This window comes from Protobothrops mucrosquamatus, unplaced genomic scaffold, assembly GCF_001527695.2.
Source record: "Protobothrops mucrosquamatus isolate PMUCROS unplaced genomic scaffold, P.Mucros_1.0 scaffold33, whole genome shotgun sequence".
NCBI lineage: Eukaryota > Metazoa > Chordata > Lepidosauria > Squamata > Viperidae > Protobothrops > Protobothrops mucrosquamatus.
Window position 1 is genome coordinate 1,502,880 of NW_015386417.1, and position 17,394 is coordinate 1,520,273.

At 38.4% G+C, this 17,394-nt stretch overlaps 2 protein-coding genes across 3 annotated transcripts in view; one reads left to right on the forward strand and one right to left on the reverse strand.

The window, feature by feature from the left end:
- PTER (phosphotriesterase related) overlaps positions 1-4,293 on the forward strand; it is a 57,238-nt gene extending 52,945 nt beyond the window's left edge. For both annotated transcript variants that reach the window (XM_015811210.1, XM_015811211.1), the window contains exon 5: positions 3,595-4,293. In XM_015811210.1, coding sequence (XP_015666696.1) covers positions 3,595-3,805 — 211 coding nt within the window. In that variant the 3' untranslated portion in view covers positions 3,806-4,293. The remainder of the gene's footprint in view (positions 1-3,594) is intronic.
- A 3,718-nt stretch (positions 4,294-8,011) lies between these two features.
- C1QL3 (complement C1q like 3) lies at positions 8,012-15,626 on the reverse strand. The gene is made up of 2 exons (XM_015811227.1): positions 15,039-15,626; positions 8,012-8,191 (listed from the first exon to the last, which is right to left on the reverse strand). The coding sequence occupies exons 1-2, from the start codon at positions 15,624-15,626 to the stop codon at positions 8,012-8,014; spliced, it is 768 nt and encodes a 255-aa protein (XP_015666713.1).
- Positions 15,627-17,394: the final 1,768 nt, after the last annotated feature.

A 17,394-nucleotide genomic window follows, 5' to 3' on the forward strand; every position in this document is an offset into this window, starting at 1 on the left:
ATTAGTGTATGAGCCAGTACGTCATCGATCAGTCAAGGTCTACGCTCGCGTCAAGACTGGGCACAGGTCCAGGGACAGGGCGTGACAACTTTGGCTGACTTGATCTGATTGGGCAGGAATACAGTCTCAACCCACGGGTGGATCCTCCATCTCCGTGCTGAGAAAAGGCGTTCAGGTAAGACAACGCCCCTTTTCTTTGTAAGAAAAGGCTTCTGTCTTGCCTCCTTACCCCACAGCCCAGACATAAGAAGAATGTAATACACAACCAATGCTTGCTAAATGTTCTTGCAGTTCCTTTACAGTTGCTTTGGCCTCTTAGCAGCCTCTTGGACCAATTTTCATTTTGTTTTTCGATCAATTTTGGAGGAACATCCAGTTCTTAGTAATGTCATTGTTGGGCCATATTTTCTCCACTTGTTGATGACTGTCTTCACTATGTTCCATGATATATCCAATGCCTTGGAAATTTTTGGTGTCCTTATCTTGGCTGATACTTTCCAACAATGAGATCACTTTGATGCTTTGTAAGCTCTTTACTGACCATGGCTTTTGCTGTAACTGAGTAACTGTCAGAAAAATCCTACTAGCCCATATAAACAATCAAACTTTATATGGGCTTTATCAGAGTCACTTTAATTGATGGCAGGTGGGTACTGACTACTATTCAACATCAGTTTGAATGTGATTGGTTAATTCTGAATAGAGTCACATCCCTACATACCGGGGGTTGGGTACACTTATGCAACCATGTTATTATGTGTTTTCATTGTTATTTTTCCCCCTAAAATATTTCAGTTTGTTTTACAATTGAATTGTACAGCTTATATGTTATATTAAAGGTGGAAAAAATTCTGAAGTGATTTATCTCGATCGGATATTTTTTACATTTCAAAAAACTCACATTTTAACAGGGGTGTGTAGACTTTTTATATTCATTGTAGTATACATACCTTATTTTCATGTACTTTAACAAAACTAATGCCAAAATGGAAGTTGTTGAACAAGTTGATTCCTTAGGTCTGGGACAATTTTAGAACCAGGTAGCTGGATCATATAAAATCTGTATTAGGTTAATAATATTTTGCTTTTTTTAAGGAAATTAAAATAGGTACAGAGAGTATAGTCTCTGTTTCTCTTTCTTGTCAATCTACCCTATGATTGATGAATATGAAATCGTTCTTACATCATCTGCTACTTACTCTCAGTTTATGTGATAGAAAAGTCCTGAGAGTCAGTGTTGCAATTTCACCTTCAGCAGCCAAAGTTCAGAATTATTTTTGAGCCAATGATTATCAGTCTAACCTACTACACACACAAAAAAAAACCTGGAGGCAGGAGCATTTTATGCTTCTGAAAGAAAAGTGGGATATAAATCTAATAAACTGAATAAATGTTTGATGCACCTAGAATTCTGATATGGGTCATCCTACAGTCAGTTTGTTCCCAGACAGTCTTCAGAATGGTGTTCACTGAAGGTGGCAAAAGACAATATAAGACAAAACGGCTTTTATACAATTATTTATGCTAGAACTATTTTTGAGTGGCTTTCTGGGACTTCAGTTATTTATTGCAGTGCACACTGCAACAAATATTGTTTCAGGTTTTTTTCAGTGTAATTCCCAATCAGGTTTGCTAATTTGAGAATGATAATGGGGAATGGCTATATAATTTACATGGAAATCATTTCAAGATATGTATTGGCATAGTATAGATTTGTACAAGGATTTTTCTGTATTTTTACAAATGTTATTGAGGAGTGAAATGATAATTCTGCTATAGTGAGAAATTACATGAAGAGAAATTTATTTCTCCTTTATCATGGTCATTAGAACCAGATTGCTTTAATTGCTTGAGTTATCCAAGGAAATTCAACATAGGTTAAACTATTACCTTCTGTAATGCTACATTAATATTTGTAATGTTCCATAGCTCACTTCTCATTTTAATGGTTGCATGGAGCTCAGTCTCATCCATCAGTAAGCATGATGGACAACTCCCGTTGCTTGAAGTCAAATAGTCTGACTTCATTTATCTCACTGTGATCATGAGGTTTCTTCTAATGAGGAACTGGCTATTCCAAATCCATCCAATTATCTGAAGTTCAATTATTTCAGTGCAGAAAATTGGTCATGTTCCAATTACTGAACCATGTAAACATTCCAGTATGTATTTGTTTAAATTACTTTCATATTGCATTTGTAAGGGAAAATATTCCCAAGTGTAGTGGTTTAAAAAAGAAAGACACAAATCATTATTGAACTTTTTTTGTTAATCAGACTCCTCAGCTAACCTTGACCTCTTATTCAGAAGTGTAGGAAACAATATTCCTCATAATGACTGTCATGCATCATTGGTATTCATTGTTGTATGGCTATGTGAAATAGCCGAGATAGCCTGCTTTTAGATAAATGGTTATGTACTGTTCTGGTGCACCAGAAAGTTCAAAAAAGTATGTTAATGCACAATAAAAGTTGTATGACTGAAGGCCAAGCTCTTGCTTAATATTATAGAATTGAGATAATAAGATGTATGTGTGGTAAATTTGATTGTTTTGTTAAATTGTGTCTTAATTTATGATTTTGTCTTGCCCATTAGACCAAATATTTCTTCCCATTCAACTTCATTAGTTTGCCCCTTAGTCTAGATATTCAGTCCAACTAAATTTAATTTCCGTAAAAGAAGTGGCCTCAATTGAAAAATACAGGTAGTCCTCAAGTTATGACCACAATTGAGCCTCAAATTTCTGTTGCTAAATGAAATGTTGTTAAGTGAATTTTTATCCATTTTATGACTTTTCTTGCCAAAGTTGTTAAGTGAATCACTGCAGTTGTTATGTTAGTAACATGATTGTTAAGGGAATCTGACTTCCCCATTGACTTTGCTTATCAGAAGGTTGCAAAAGGTGTATCACATGACCCTGGGGATGCAGGGTCATGGGAAAAGTCATCATAGGTCACTTTTTTAGCGCCATAGCTTCAAACAATCACTAAATGAATAGTTGTAAGTCAAGGACTACCTATACTCTGTAATTTGTGAGCAAGTAGAATACTTATAAATATTCCATTAACCCATTTAATATTTAGGAAACAAAAGCTTTGGAGGTTTCCACTCTATAGCATGGCAACTCAGAATTCTTGAAAATCTGACTTAACCATATATAAACAGATACTGGTGTTTTATTCAGCTCATCTTGCTAGCAGGAATCTATGATTTGCTTACCTTTCTGCCTGAAGCAGTAAATCTGCTTGCTTCTCTAAGATGGAAGACTCATAAGCCAAGAATGTATTTATGCCAGCTTAATAGTAGAAAAATAACTCAGAGTTCTTAACTCATGTATAGTATTAATTGTACCACAGAGTTATCCATTTTATTCTGCTACAGTATCACTGAAGTGAGAATGGTTATAGTGTTTATTATCAGAACAATAGTAATTCATGATTACCCGTTTGTGTAAATACTAGTCTAATTTCTTTTCAGCATAAGAGAATAGGTGATTTCAGTAAAAAATACTGTTGAAATCTATTTCCAGAGATTATTTCTTTATATCACAAATTAATTTGAACATTTATTCAGAAATATTTCCTTTTTTTGCAGAGTTCGAATGTTGATTGAAGAAGGTTATGATGACAAAATTGTGATTGCTCATGATATTCACACAAAACATAGACTAAAGAAATATGGTGGCCACGGCTATTCTCATATTCTTGAAAATATTGTCCCAAAAATGCTCACGAGAGGAATATCTCAAAATAAAATTGATAAGCTATTGCTAGAAAATCCCAAACAGTGGCTGACTTTTAAATAAAAAAAACTGTGATCCTGTTTGCTTTGGTGAAAGTGAAAAAAATAGAATTGAAATTGGTTGAGGAAAATAAAATTGTACCTTTGGAGCACAGAATAAGAAAATATGATTTGTAATGTCAGAACTCCAATTTTTTGATTGTATGATTGCAACTTAAAATAATAACAAAAATAGATGTACTTTTGGAAAAAAATATGTTTAATGAAACTTCTATAATATGAAGATGGAACATATCATATGAATGAATCAAAATTATTTTTAAATGGCCTTCTATGGAATTAATTGGATGGAAAACATCCATTTGAATTAATCAGAATGAGAGACTTCAATCATGGTCTGGATCACAACTGAATGTAAATGACATTGTTTTATGTGTAAGCCCTTGATAGAACTACTAGTTTGTTTTGTTTTTTAAAAATGGACATCCTAACATGAAATGCAGTGTACTTTAAGTGTATCCAGCAATAAATCTTTCCTTGCTTCGTCTCGTACATGTCTATTTATACAGTCATTTGAGCAAAGCACACATATATAAAAAACTTCAAATGTGAATTGGCCCTTTCCATTTCCAAAATACAACACTCTGCATTGCATTTCAAGATGCAGATGAAGCAGTCCCTTTGCATAGATCCATCTACTTCTCTGAAACATGACTCTTCTGTTTCTTGAAATATGCATTTTGACAATTTAGAGAAAATCTCCCTATTTTGCTGTCAGTAAGCTTAAATTGCATATCTTCTCCAACAAATGGAGTTATGAGATTCATAGCTGTCAGAATTATTTTCTTTTCTTTTTCTTTAAAAAAAAAGCAGTTCTAGGTAGGCTTATGGCAAACTGAAAAGTAAATAATGTCTGTATCACCTTACAAACTGGTGGGCTGATCAAGAAAATTTCAATAGGATCATCAAAGAAATATTTTAAGATCTGTTGATATGCTATGAAATACTTCTAATGCATCACAGAGTGGATAATGACAGAATTCATTTGGTCCTTTTAAGGTAGATGTTTGCCATGAAAACTGCCGGAATTTGAGAAGGGAGGTAGGAAAGGGAGCGAGGGAGGAAGAAGGAAGGGAGATTGGTTTGGGAATCAAAATTTAATATTTAACTTGAAGTTAAAAGAAGCTAGGGTTGTACAAACAAACCAATAAATAGAATTGCACTTTAAATGTATGGTTATGAAGAAAAATAAGAGTGAATTCAAACTAACTTCTGAATATATATATATATATATATGCAACCTACTGGATTGTAAATAAATAAATTCCATTTCACTGGGGGTTGCTCTTGGTGTGCTGAAATCTACATATATTAATAGGATATATTTTTAAATTGATTTTGGCAAAAATTATTTTATTGTAAGTGCATTTAAGAATAGATATAGCTAGCATATCAGGAATTTACTTTTAAGGTACTGGAGAGCCAGTTTGGGTATATAGCAAATAAAGGTACCAGAGTAGAAAACAGGAGACGATGAGTTCTAGTGTTGTCTTAGGTACAAAGCCAATTAGCTGACCTCGGGCCAGTAGCTCTCTCAGACCTAGGAAGGAAATGAAAAACCACTTCCAAAACATGGCTGCCAAGAAAACAGCAATAACTTGTCTGTGAAGTTACCAGGAACCAAGATTGATTTAAAGTATCTTCATAAGCAGATTTATAGTGGCTATTTATTTAGTCACAGCAGCACCTGCCCAGACTTTGTCTGAATTTTGAAACTAAGAAGAGTTATTTAGCACTTCAATAGAAGATTACCAAGAAATTCTGGGGCTGCTGAAAACAGAATAACAGAGTTGGAAGGGACCTTGGAGGTCTTCCTCTCCAATGACCTGCTCAAGCAAGAAACCCTATACTATTTCAGACAAATGTTTGTTTGTCAAGCTCTTCTTAAAAATCCCCAGTGTTGGACCATCCATGGTTTCTGGAGGCACCTCCTTCCAGTGATTAATTGTTCTAACTATCAGGAAATTTCTCCATAGTTCTAGGTTGCTTCTCTGCTTGATTAGTTTTTATCAATTGCTTCTTATCTTGCCATCAGGTGCTTTGGAGAATAGATTGACCCCCCTCATGCTTGTGGCAGTCCCTCAAATATTGGAATATTGCTATCATGTCATTATAGTCCTTCTTTTCAAGTATCTGGGAAGAAGGCATGATTGTCATACTCTTCCTAAGAAAATTGCATGGATAGAGGAGACTCAATCTCAAGAGTATACATTTTAACTTTTTCAAAAAATATTCTATATAAAATCATTAAATATATGGAAAATTGTTTATGGAAGTATAACTGAAATAATTCATTGAGCCTCTTGTTCCACAAACATAGGCTTAAGTGTACCATATTTTAAAATCTCTTTATACATATTTTATATAATCCTATTTCATATTCTTTGAATACCTCTTTGTATTGGATTGATAATGAAACATCACATTTACAAGTTTAGCACCTAAAATATGCATTCCTGTACATAAATACTCAGAAGTAAGTCCTATTAGAATCACGGGGGTTAATTTGTTGTTAAGTCAGTTAACAAATTAAGTCTAGAAGTCTCACAACTGAGTTCACAGCCTAATTATAGACAATAAGTTTTTAATATAAAAAATCTTAACATTTAAGTTAAACAAAAGATAATAATTAGAAACATACTGGATTATTTGCTGGAGATTATTTGTTTTTATATGACATTTTATGAAAATGCTGTATAACAATTATATAGTATTAACCCAGATTGGGAGCAAGATTATTATATTGTATTATAAACTATTATAATACTTGACAAATGTTCAGGTCACAATCCCAAAGATACTTGATAACATCATGGAGTTTGTGTGGCATTTTGATACAACAGAACAACAAAACACCACCATTTACATATGGACTCCCATTAAAGTGGTTTACTTCTGAGCAGATCTGCATAGGATTGTGCTGCAAACTGCCCCCCTCCCAGTTTATACTGTAGGGATACTTCCTGAAGTGCTAAATGTGCAGAATTAGCCTGTGCAAATTAGATTTAAAAAAGCCGATCTAATCAGTTCTATCCATAACTACCAATATTATGTCATTGCTCCACCATTGGGATAAAGTTTGCATACAGCTGTAATTGTAAATTGAATGCAACAAATGGCACGCAGGATGAAATTTGTAGAAAAGAACAAACTTAAAAGTGTTGAAGAAAGCTAAATTCTTTAGTAATTGACAACAACATACAGCTAGAAAAACTGAAATCTTTTCCCCCACTGTTGTAACTGTGACTCTGCCAACATGATTCAGCATTTAACTTGTACCAGACTTCTGCTCCTGAGTATCTACATCATGAATTCTATCTTTTCATGTCTTAAAAAAAGTAATCAAATTATATTCTTAATAAATATTAGAAATAATACCGCAACAGGGTTGTTTTTTTAATTTCATATTTTGTTTTCATGGAATGCAATTGTTTTATTATTTTCTGTCTCTTGCTTTGCATACAGAAATCTGCCCATTGACTTTATATTCTTATCTGTGGACTGTTCTTACTCTATTAAAATAAATGGGACAATCCTCCTGGTTCTAGAGGGGGGGAATATGCCTAAAAGATATTACATAATATTAACAATTGCATAATATTGAATCAATAACAGAAAATGAGACAATTGTGCTGTAGTTGTATTTTCATCTAAGTACAACAATAGAGCTAAGCTTTGAAGGAGCCCTGTTTCCTATTTCTAGATAGCCAAGGAATGGAAAGATTAGGCAAATATATCCCTTGGAAGGAACAGCAGAATTTCTCTTACATCTTCCTTTTATTGAAAAAAAAACATTCTTCACCATATACTCAGAACTGGCTCATAGTTAGCAGATAAGTGAGAAGCACCAAAGCTGATGGATGAAGAAAAGCAGCATGAAATCATAGCACACCAAAGATATTACATATGCTGAAGAAGTAATTCAGTGCCTCTTTTTTCTTTCTCTTATAAAAATTGTGATTTATGTAAGACTTCATTCACATGAACATTAACAACAAGGACTATTTTGCTTTGGCGATAGTAGATCACACACCTCTTACACTTGCTCTATTTTTTTAAACATCTTTCTCTGGGTTGTACAGATATGGGTTAGGTAGCATTTGGCTTCACTCCTGAAGAGTCTACAATCAGTATCCCCTGGGATTTCTTGATCCTTTTATTTTGGCCAAGAGAATCCATCATTAGAAGGTCATTTAGTTTGTGTTTAATATCAGTCAGCATAAATTATAAATCCAGAAAATGTGCTGTATTTGTTGTTGTTTCCTCCATGTGCTTTTCCACCATCTAATTTTATATAGACTTCATCTCCTGGTTCCAAATGTAGGACCACGCTGTTGCTGGCGTAATCATAGTTTTGATCTGCGTCTTGTGCAATGGCACTAGCTCGCACCTAAATAAAATACAGAAAAAAGACTGTTCACAATTTTAGTACTTGTCAACACTCAGTTATGAAACTGTATGTTCACTTACAAGTTCCAACTTATATTTTTGGTATTTTTTCTTTTTACCACTGCAATCAACATTTCACAAAAGAGCCAGTTTTAGCTTAGTAACACCTAGTACAACTATCAACAAATAGCTTGTTGTCTGAATATTGCAGAATCCATCCTTAAGCAAAAGTAATTAACACTACTGAAATCCTTTCAGACTACTAACTTAACATGTCACTTGCTTAGGTTTCACATTCATACACTATTTTCTTCAAAGTTTGTGCATGGAGGTTACTCTGTTTAGTTTCGTATGACTTGCTGAGAAACATGAGTTGTAACAATGAGCTGGATTCAAAATAATTACTCCAAATCTCTAACCAGGTACTTCAGTGAACTGCCAACTTTAACTTTTCCCAATCTGACATTCTTTAAATATATTTGGGCTTGCAAACTCAACACTTTTACAAGTTTCATTGGATTTTTCATGGAACTACATTATTTGTAATATATGGCTTTTATAATAATGGGAAATTTTCAAAGATAGCTTCTAATATCATATGGAAAATTATAATCCAAAAGACAACTTTATTTCACTAAGTTACAATAATTTAATCCTATTGATGAGCCTAAACTGATTTTTCACCAGATGAAACTAGAGGTATATCAGTATGATATTGTATATGATTCTTATCAGTTCTGTATCAGAATCAGGCCCTGTTGATAAAACAAAGGATACAAGATTATAGAAGTGTGAAAGCAATCAGCATTTAATTCACTGATGCTTTTAGATCTGGGTTAATAAACTTTTAATGCTTTTCAATAAAAAAGATCAAATTGAAATATGGATCATATGAAAAAGTAATGTGTTGAAATCACAACTATCACTATTTTTTAATAATAAGATTTATATCAAATAAAATTTGATATAAATATTGCATAGTCTTGAGATTCTAATCATATACAATTATTTAAGCTTCAAGCTCAAGATTTGTTTTAAAATATGTCCTATCGGTTTAACTATATTTAACAAATAGGCTATTTGAAACTGCTAGCACTCCTCAGTTCAGCATATAACCAAACAAAAATTGCATCAGTTCATTTATATGTTCTTTAGATCTACAAATAAATATTTAACCTTTGATATATATATATTTGCAGTACGCTTATAGTTTTATCCTATTCTTTAATAGATCTATGATTTAATAATTTTGGATGTCTGAACTAAAAAATAGTTCAAGACTTGGCGTACAGTCTTCTGGATATTTTTGGAATTAGGAGAAGTAGAATAAGTCAAAAACTGTCTATGCATGCCTTTCAAAAGTATAAATGATAGGTTTTCAAATTAAATGTTTATATGTAGCCCCATGTTAGTACAGAAATGTTAACAATGGATAAGACTTTCCACCATGCAAGATCACACAGCGGATTAGAAAGCTTAGAAATCACAGAAGCAGAAAAATCCTCTTCTCCTGCATTGTATAGAAAGCTTCAAGGCTTATGAGATTTGTAATTACCTCGAACACGTTCCAATTTAAGCTGCCATAATGTAGAGTAATATCCCAAGCAGTCCTATTTTTGATTCATTACTTCAGAAATAATTTACTATTTATTAAAGTGATCTGTCTTGACTACTCTTTAATCAATAAATATCAAATAGGATATTTCCTAAAAATGAAGAAGCTGGGAATGTCTGAGGACCTTAGATCAATGTCTGAAATATACATTCTTTGGAACTAAGCTCTTTCCAAGATAATAATTCTAAATAACAAAGAGAAAGTTGATACCTTTTGGTGTATGTGAATAATTATTGCAACATAAGGCGAAATAGTTAGTGCTTGCACTTCATTAGGTTTAAGTATTAAAATTATATTCAAATTCCATGTGCTTTATTTAAATATTGTTGAAATTGCTTGATATTACAGCTAATATTGCTTCTATCAAATGATATAAATTCTATCTTTAGCATTAAATACTCTTTGCTTTATACATTATGAAAAAATGGACAGATGCCTTAGAAATGCATAGTATTACTTATTGTAAACTACCATAGAATATAAACTATAAGAGAACTCAAAAAACAGTTTGATCAATGCAATAGCTTTGTATTTTAGCTACTGGGCTTTGCATCTGCATTAACCTGAATCCCATACTAAGTGTACTAACTTTATAGCTTTTTCTCTGTGTGTTTTGTTGCTGTGGGTAGATATCATAATCTGTTTTTAAAACCTATAAGGACAGCCTCAGAAGAATATTCCAGGCTGTATTGCTGTATGTTAAAGGCATCTCCAAATTAAAACAATGTTGTGTACATTACCTAAGTTTCATGACTGCTTACCTCATTGGCCTATAAAGGTATACAGGGACAGTCAAACTGCAAACAAACTAATTATGTTGTAGTCTCAGCAGTTCTATATTTATGTTAACTATTAAAGGAAGCAATATGCTATATGGGAATCCTTTAAATATTCAATATGTTTCTCTTAAATATTTTTCTTCCTTACAAGTCACATGTATTTCAGCACTGATATTTTTCTCATTGCTATGCAATCTATAACACTTTGCCCTATTTTTAAAAGATAATTTGTCCGCCCAACCAATAATTTGTATAGAAAATTCAATTCTCACAGTTCATTAGCTATCAATGCTATAAGATCAAATCACTGCCCTTAGAATATCAATGGATTACAGCTAGTCACCAATATAAAAAAATTGGCTTAAGGATTGCTTATGCCTGCATAAATATGAACTGAATTCAGTATTAGCTTGATCAATATTTGCCTGTTTGTTTGGTGACTGAATTAATTTAAAAATGTCTGGAGCTGTGGACTTAGTCTACCTTCAAGCTAATATGAACAATTGTTTTCATACATGCCATGCACTGGATTTTGTTCTATTTTTATTCAGTCAAATTTTAAAGAGAAATTTTTTCCTTGTAAACTGATGTAAATGTGAGAAATGTTATAATTAATGTTCATCAATATATAGTATTTATGAGTGACACTTTTGTTTATTTGATTATTGCTTATACTTTCATATTTTTATTTTTCATATACTAGTCAGAAGCTATAAACACAAGGTTAAAAGCCATGTATGATTAATTTATCATCCTCTGATGACCCCATCTGTAATACTGCAGTCAATCCAAAGTTGAGGTGATTAAAAAATGTTCCTCTGGTTGCAGCACATTGGTATTCTGCAAAAAAAAAAAAACCTTCAGTAATTTCAGATTTCATTCTTTTTTTCAGGAAAGAATACCTTCCAATTCCCATATTTGAGTTTTTACAATATATTGGTCAAGTGCAGGAAAACCATGCACGGTTCTAGCTATAATTTTAGCACAAATGCATAAACCAAAAAGCAAATATGAATTATTTCTGGTTTCTCTTAATCTAATGAGAGAGAAAATAGCCATTTATGTTTTCAGTACAACAGTCGACACATAGTTTGCACACACAATGCTTACCTGTAAATGTAAATCTATAATAAATGTAAATCTTGGTAGTATTTCCTAGTAAGGATTGTGAAATCAATGCATTCAGAATTATGATAAGTCTTACAAGTTGGCATTATGTCATCAAATTATACTGTTACTTTGATTTTCACTGAATTATTTGGACATTCCCTTTGCAAGGGAATGTTGTGGGAACAAATCTATCTAGGCATGAGTACTACTAATAATAATAAAGTTGGAAGGGATCTTGGAGGGATCTTGGAGGTCATCTATTTTTTTCTTAGCCATATAATTATCAATCATGCTTACACAGACATTAATGAATACAAACAATTAGCATATAGAGGACATCCATAGTTAACATCCATTCATTACTGTCCACGCAAATTATATAGAACTAACACTATTGTAGAATTAAAATTTATGATTGCTAGGTTGTTCCATTTATAAACTTTAATGATCTTTAGTATCAGTAGGGGAGGATTTCTGCTTTGACTTTTTGCAAAAAACTTGGGAAAAGCAAACAATTATACCTTCTCTTTAGAGTCAAGAACATGACAACAAAACCTAATATCTGACAAAACTTTAAGGCCAAAAGACTCACTAAATCAAGTGAAGATTGTCAGTTTAAAATAATTGGGCCTATGTTTAATTATATTTTAGCATTGATTTCATTGTGTCTGTTCCAAGTCTTGTATAGTTAGTAAGTTAGAACTAAATTCACAGATGCCAATTCTCAGTGCACTTATTTGCAATCCCAATGGGAACTATGGCTGAATAAGCACGTACAGATATTGCATTATGGGATCCTTTCCAAGCTTCTCCAGAATTTCATTTTATTTTATTTTTCTCTTTTCCATTTCTTTCGCGCTTGGTGTCCTTTAACCTAAAACTCTCCCAAAAGTGCGCTGAAGCGGTGACGCAGGAAAAACATTCCCCCCACTACACATACTGGTCGCTTCCTCGCCCATTTTCTTCGTGTCTGCTATCCTAAGAAAAAGCCCGTAGATTTGCAGGAGACCCCTTCGAAAACGCTGAGGTGTGCGTGGAGTGAATCCTGGGTGCACTGAAGAGGGAGAGTCCTTTCAAAAATTGGACTTCGAAGGAGAGAGGTTTGCACGGCTGCCGCCCGGTTCGACAACCATCTCAAAGTCTTCCCCCCTCCCTCCCGCTGTAAATGATAAAGGCCCCCGGGAGCATTTGGAATAATAAAGGGCTCTTTGTTTCCAGTCTGGGCCGCCGTGCCTGGAGGCCCTTGGGAAAACCCCGCGCTCTAATAAAGCGCGGTTGAAAGAAGCCGCTCAACCCGCCAACCGTGGCCTTTTACCTGTCGCTAGCTGGGCCGCCTTGCCACCGTGTCTCCTCCTAAGCCTCCTCTGATGAGCCGGGGCTTCTAGCCAAGCTTCGCCCGCGCCTCGTGCAGACTTGGGGAAGAGGCGGCTCCTCGGACAGGGAAACCGGCCTTCGTTTGGGGTGCAAACCTTAAGGAAGAGGAGGACGCTCCCTAAAAGGCCCAGTTTAACCAGGCGCTCCTGGTTTCCTTCTCCCTCCACATTGGTCTCTAGTATTGTAGCAACTTCCCCGCGGTCATGCAGGAGTCATATAAAACGCTTTTTCCTGGATGCGGCGACGCTTCTGAAGTTGCAGCCCCGCACCTAGACTATTAAGGTTTCGTCATTTATTTCTCGCCTCCTTCCTACGAGAAGGTGGATTGCCCACTGGCCCGCTCAACCCACATGCCCGGGGGTATTGGAAGAATGATTCCCTCTCCATTGGCTCGCTCCAGATTGCCTTTCACGCGCCAGCAAACGCTCTCAGGCAGGGCCCAGCGCCACGTTCGCCTTATAACTAAATACTTTTCCTCTAACCCTCCAACCTCGCAATAACTCTCTTGAGATTTTCTCTTCCCGTCTGCCCGTCTCAGAAAACAATTTAAACTTCGCACAGTTTAAACCATTGATCCCAAGATTGTTGCATCTCCCTCCACGCCAGGAGTCCAAGAACCGGCGTCAGAATAAGGCGGGTGCTGAAAAGAGTGAGGAACTGTTTCTTGGCCCACCTGCTATGGGCGTAATGCCAGGTGATTCACGGAAGAACGAGGTGGAGTCCCTCAATCGTTGCTCTCCGGATGCTACACCCCCGTAATGCCTGGCATGGGCAATGGGCACCCTGCTTTGGAAACGGGGCATAGTGTGTGATACAGTTGCCTACCATTTTCACTCTTGGGGATCTCGAAGACAGCTGGAAGGTATTAGATTGGGGGAAGCTCAAGTCGTGGGAAGTAGGCATCAAACTTTCCTTCGCTATTCACACACATCCAGTGAAGCCCGATTAAAGTCCTCGAACTACTCCGGTGTACCCAGTATACACCTATCCCCGTGTACACGACCGATAGCTGCTCAGTGTTCTCACAAATCGTTAACACCCGGCTACCCAAATAAGGGCTTGTCAAAGTAATCATTTTTCATGTTTAAAAAGTTGTATGTGTGTGTGTGTGTGTTTGTAACGTTCCAAAAGAATGTATCCCTGCCCCCAAGATAGCCAGCAATCAAAAATCAAGAAACTTCAAACATTCGCTGCCTTCAAAGGCTGCCTTCTTGATAAGATTCTGCTGTTCTGAACCCATCAATCAAAAGCAGCAGCAGAGAGAATCGAGGTAGGCAGGCGAGGGGCCACAACTGAATTACTGTTTATTAACATTTTCACCGAAGCACTGAGCTGCTGCCTAGGCCTGTCCTAATATTCTTACTTGGTAAGTACACCAGGCTTGGGTCCAGGGTGCACCATCTCCAAGTCTCTCCTTACCACTCTAAATTCCTACCAAGATACTGCCTTTAGGATGCCCACAGTGCCACGCGGCACTCCTCTCCTAGATTACCTTCAGTTTCCCCAGGGCCCAGAGCTCTGTTAGCAGAGGTCTGTTAGCAATCCTCTCCCAGGATTTTCTATCTAAGGATGCAAAAAACCCCAAAGGCTGCAGCCTTCCTGTGCCTGCAGAGAGGAACCTTTTTTTATTTTTTTGCTCCTACTAGATCTTCAACTTTCTAAGCTATTTTTATTTTCCTGGAGGATCTCCTAACACTTACAGGTCGAACTATGTGTCCATTGAGAGTTTTTCATTCCTTAATTTTTTCTGTCTGCTTTCTCTTGTCAAACTCGGCCAGAGGCGGCTCTTGGCTAGGCAGAAATGCAACCTGCAGAAGGCCAACCAACGCAGCTATACTCCGCGCGGGCATGCGACAGTAGTTGAATTTTTGCCTCTCCAGGAAAAGCCTTTGGCCGAGAAAAATTAGACTCGCCCCCTCCCCGCTCCTCCGGGGCTCATTTCTGCGCCCTGGAGCTTTCCCCGGTCCCACCTGGTTATTCTTGCAGAGGTCGGCCCACATGCTGGTGCCGTCGCCGCCCCGCATGAGCACGTGGTAGGTGAAGAAGTAGATGCCCGGGATGGAGCAGGTGAACTTGCCGGTCGTCGGATCGTAATGGTTTCCCAGGTTGGTGACGACGTCGTCGAACTTCAAGACCTCGTAACCCTCGTGCTGGCGCTTCAGCCCCGCGTAGAAGGCGATCTTAGGCACCGTGCTGTAAGTGGCAGCGCTGATCGCCCCGGCCGCGTTCAGGCCAGGCGTTCCCGGCGGGCCAGGTAGACCTTGGCGCCCAGGCTCGCCTTTATCTCCCGGCGGGCCCACCGGCCCCGGCGGACCTGGTTCTCCTGGGGGCCCCCGAGGCCCGGCTTTACCCGGCCGTCCGGCCTCGCCCTTGGGGCCTTGGATGAAGGTGGGTAGCGATTGCATGAGGCCGCGATCGGGCGTGGCCGCCGTGCTGGGCGCCTTGGTTCCGCCGTAGGGGTCGCAGACCATGCGGCAGGTGCCCAGCATTTCGTAGTGCGCCGATGTGCCCGCCGAACTCACCAACACCGGGATGAGGATGACCAGCAGTAGCACCATGACCACCCCTAGCGCACCGGCCGCGATCAGCCGGCGCCTGCTGCCCACCAGGCGGCTCAGCGCAGGGCGATCCTCTTGCCTGCTTTTGGACAAAATCTTGATGGTGGGTCGGGAACCTCTTCCAGCCGAAATCACCGCGGGGTAGCCTCCCCGCGTCCGTGGGGCCTTGTCGCCCTCTTCCTCCCGTCGACCGGGAGGGGCACGGGGGCAAATCTCCTTCGCCAGATCCCGAAGCTCCGGGAGCCTTGCTCCGCTCTGCTCTTCGTGGATGGCTCGGCTTCCCGTCTGGGGCACCTGTGGCTGCCGCTGCTGTTAGGCTGAGAAGAGTCGCTCACACTTTTATGCTGTGGCTGGCGATCGACTTTTTTTCCCCCCAGTCTATGCCAGCTCGAATCAACTTCCCTTCTGCTCCTCCCGGTCGCCTCTTTTGAGGTCTTCTCGCGGGTCGCCCCCCCCTTTTTTTTCTTCCCTCCCTTCTTTTATTTCTTTTATTTTTTTTTCTTTCTTTCATTCATTCATTCATTCTTACTCTTCTGCAGCGACACCAAATCTCCGAGGGCAGCGGGGGAGAGCGCGTGGGAGCCTGGGAGATTCCTGCTCGCCACTCGTGCCGGCGAGAAGGAAGGAGACGGAGGTTCCTTTTCAGCCCTGGCTCGCTCGGTCGCCAATGGTGCCGGAGGGTCCCCAGTCCGGAAGCCCCGCGCGCTGGAACGAAGCACCACGATGAGCGCACGCAGCCGGCTGGCGCGACAAGAGAAGGCTGCTGAAGACGCGGGGGTAATTTATAAGCACCCAAAGGCGCAGAGGAAAGAGGAGCTGCTTTGGCATCTCATCCCAGCATCTGCTGCGCTCAGCCCACTCTCCGAGAGTTTGGCATCTCTCTGACAAGTGTGGGGAAATGTTTTCCTCCCCTCTCTTCTTTCCCTGCCTCCCCTCCCTGTTTATCCCTTCTCACTGAGCAGTGAAATCGGGAGCTTTCTTCTTGCCCACTCCAAAGTGATAGGGCCGTTTTCTTGGCTGCAGTAGTTCATGGAAGGTAGAGAGGTTTACTTAGGATCTTCTTTCCGTCTTTGATCCTGAATGTAAAGGTTAATGGTTACCCCAGTGGCCTCTGTCTATCATGTGAAATATCACTTTGAATACAAGAGTTGTGTATTACAATTCACCTGACAACCCAGTGTCCACTCACGCACGCACACACACTGCTGTTTCTTGAAGTAACCCACCCCCACCCCAGATTCAATAATTTTTTTGAAGCCCTGATGTACGTGTAGCTTTCTGGATTCCTCTATTTAAACAGCTTTCTAGACCTTCCTGTATTTTTGGTAATGGAGCTGAGTGTGCTCTCCTGGCATGGTGAACGTGTATCACATCACTTCTGCCCATCTCTGGAGTAGAGAGCAGCAAATAAAGCTCCTTCCAGACGCAAGGCAGAAGGGGGCCACCTTAAAACACACAAACCATTAATTCTAAATTATACTTTTACATTCTGGCTCAATTGGATGTCAGTTCAATGATGGCTGACATTTGCCTGTCAATATGGAGATGATGGTTTGAAAGAATGTGAGTTATTAGAAGCAGGGCAAGAATCCTAAATAAGCAAAAGTGGCCTGAGAGTGGAAAAACAACTGAATAGCATCACAGCTTGTGTGTGTTGACCAAGAAACTGTGATCTTGTCCAAGTTATTACAACAAACATCCCATCCTTACACTTCAACTCCCCATTTTCTCTTTCTGTCCCATAAGACAATAAGGTCAAAGAGGCAGA

Coding starts and splice junctions, on each gene's coding strand:
- C1QL3 (XM_015811227.1), bottom strand. CDS start 15,626: ATGGTGCTACTGCTGGTCATCCTCATCCCGGTGTTGGTGAGTTCGGCG. Junction 8,192..15,038: donor ACCTCTGCAAGAATAACCAG/GTGGGACCGGGG, acceptor TATTTTATTTAG/GTGCGAGCTAGTGCCATTGC.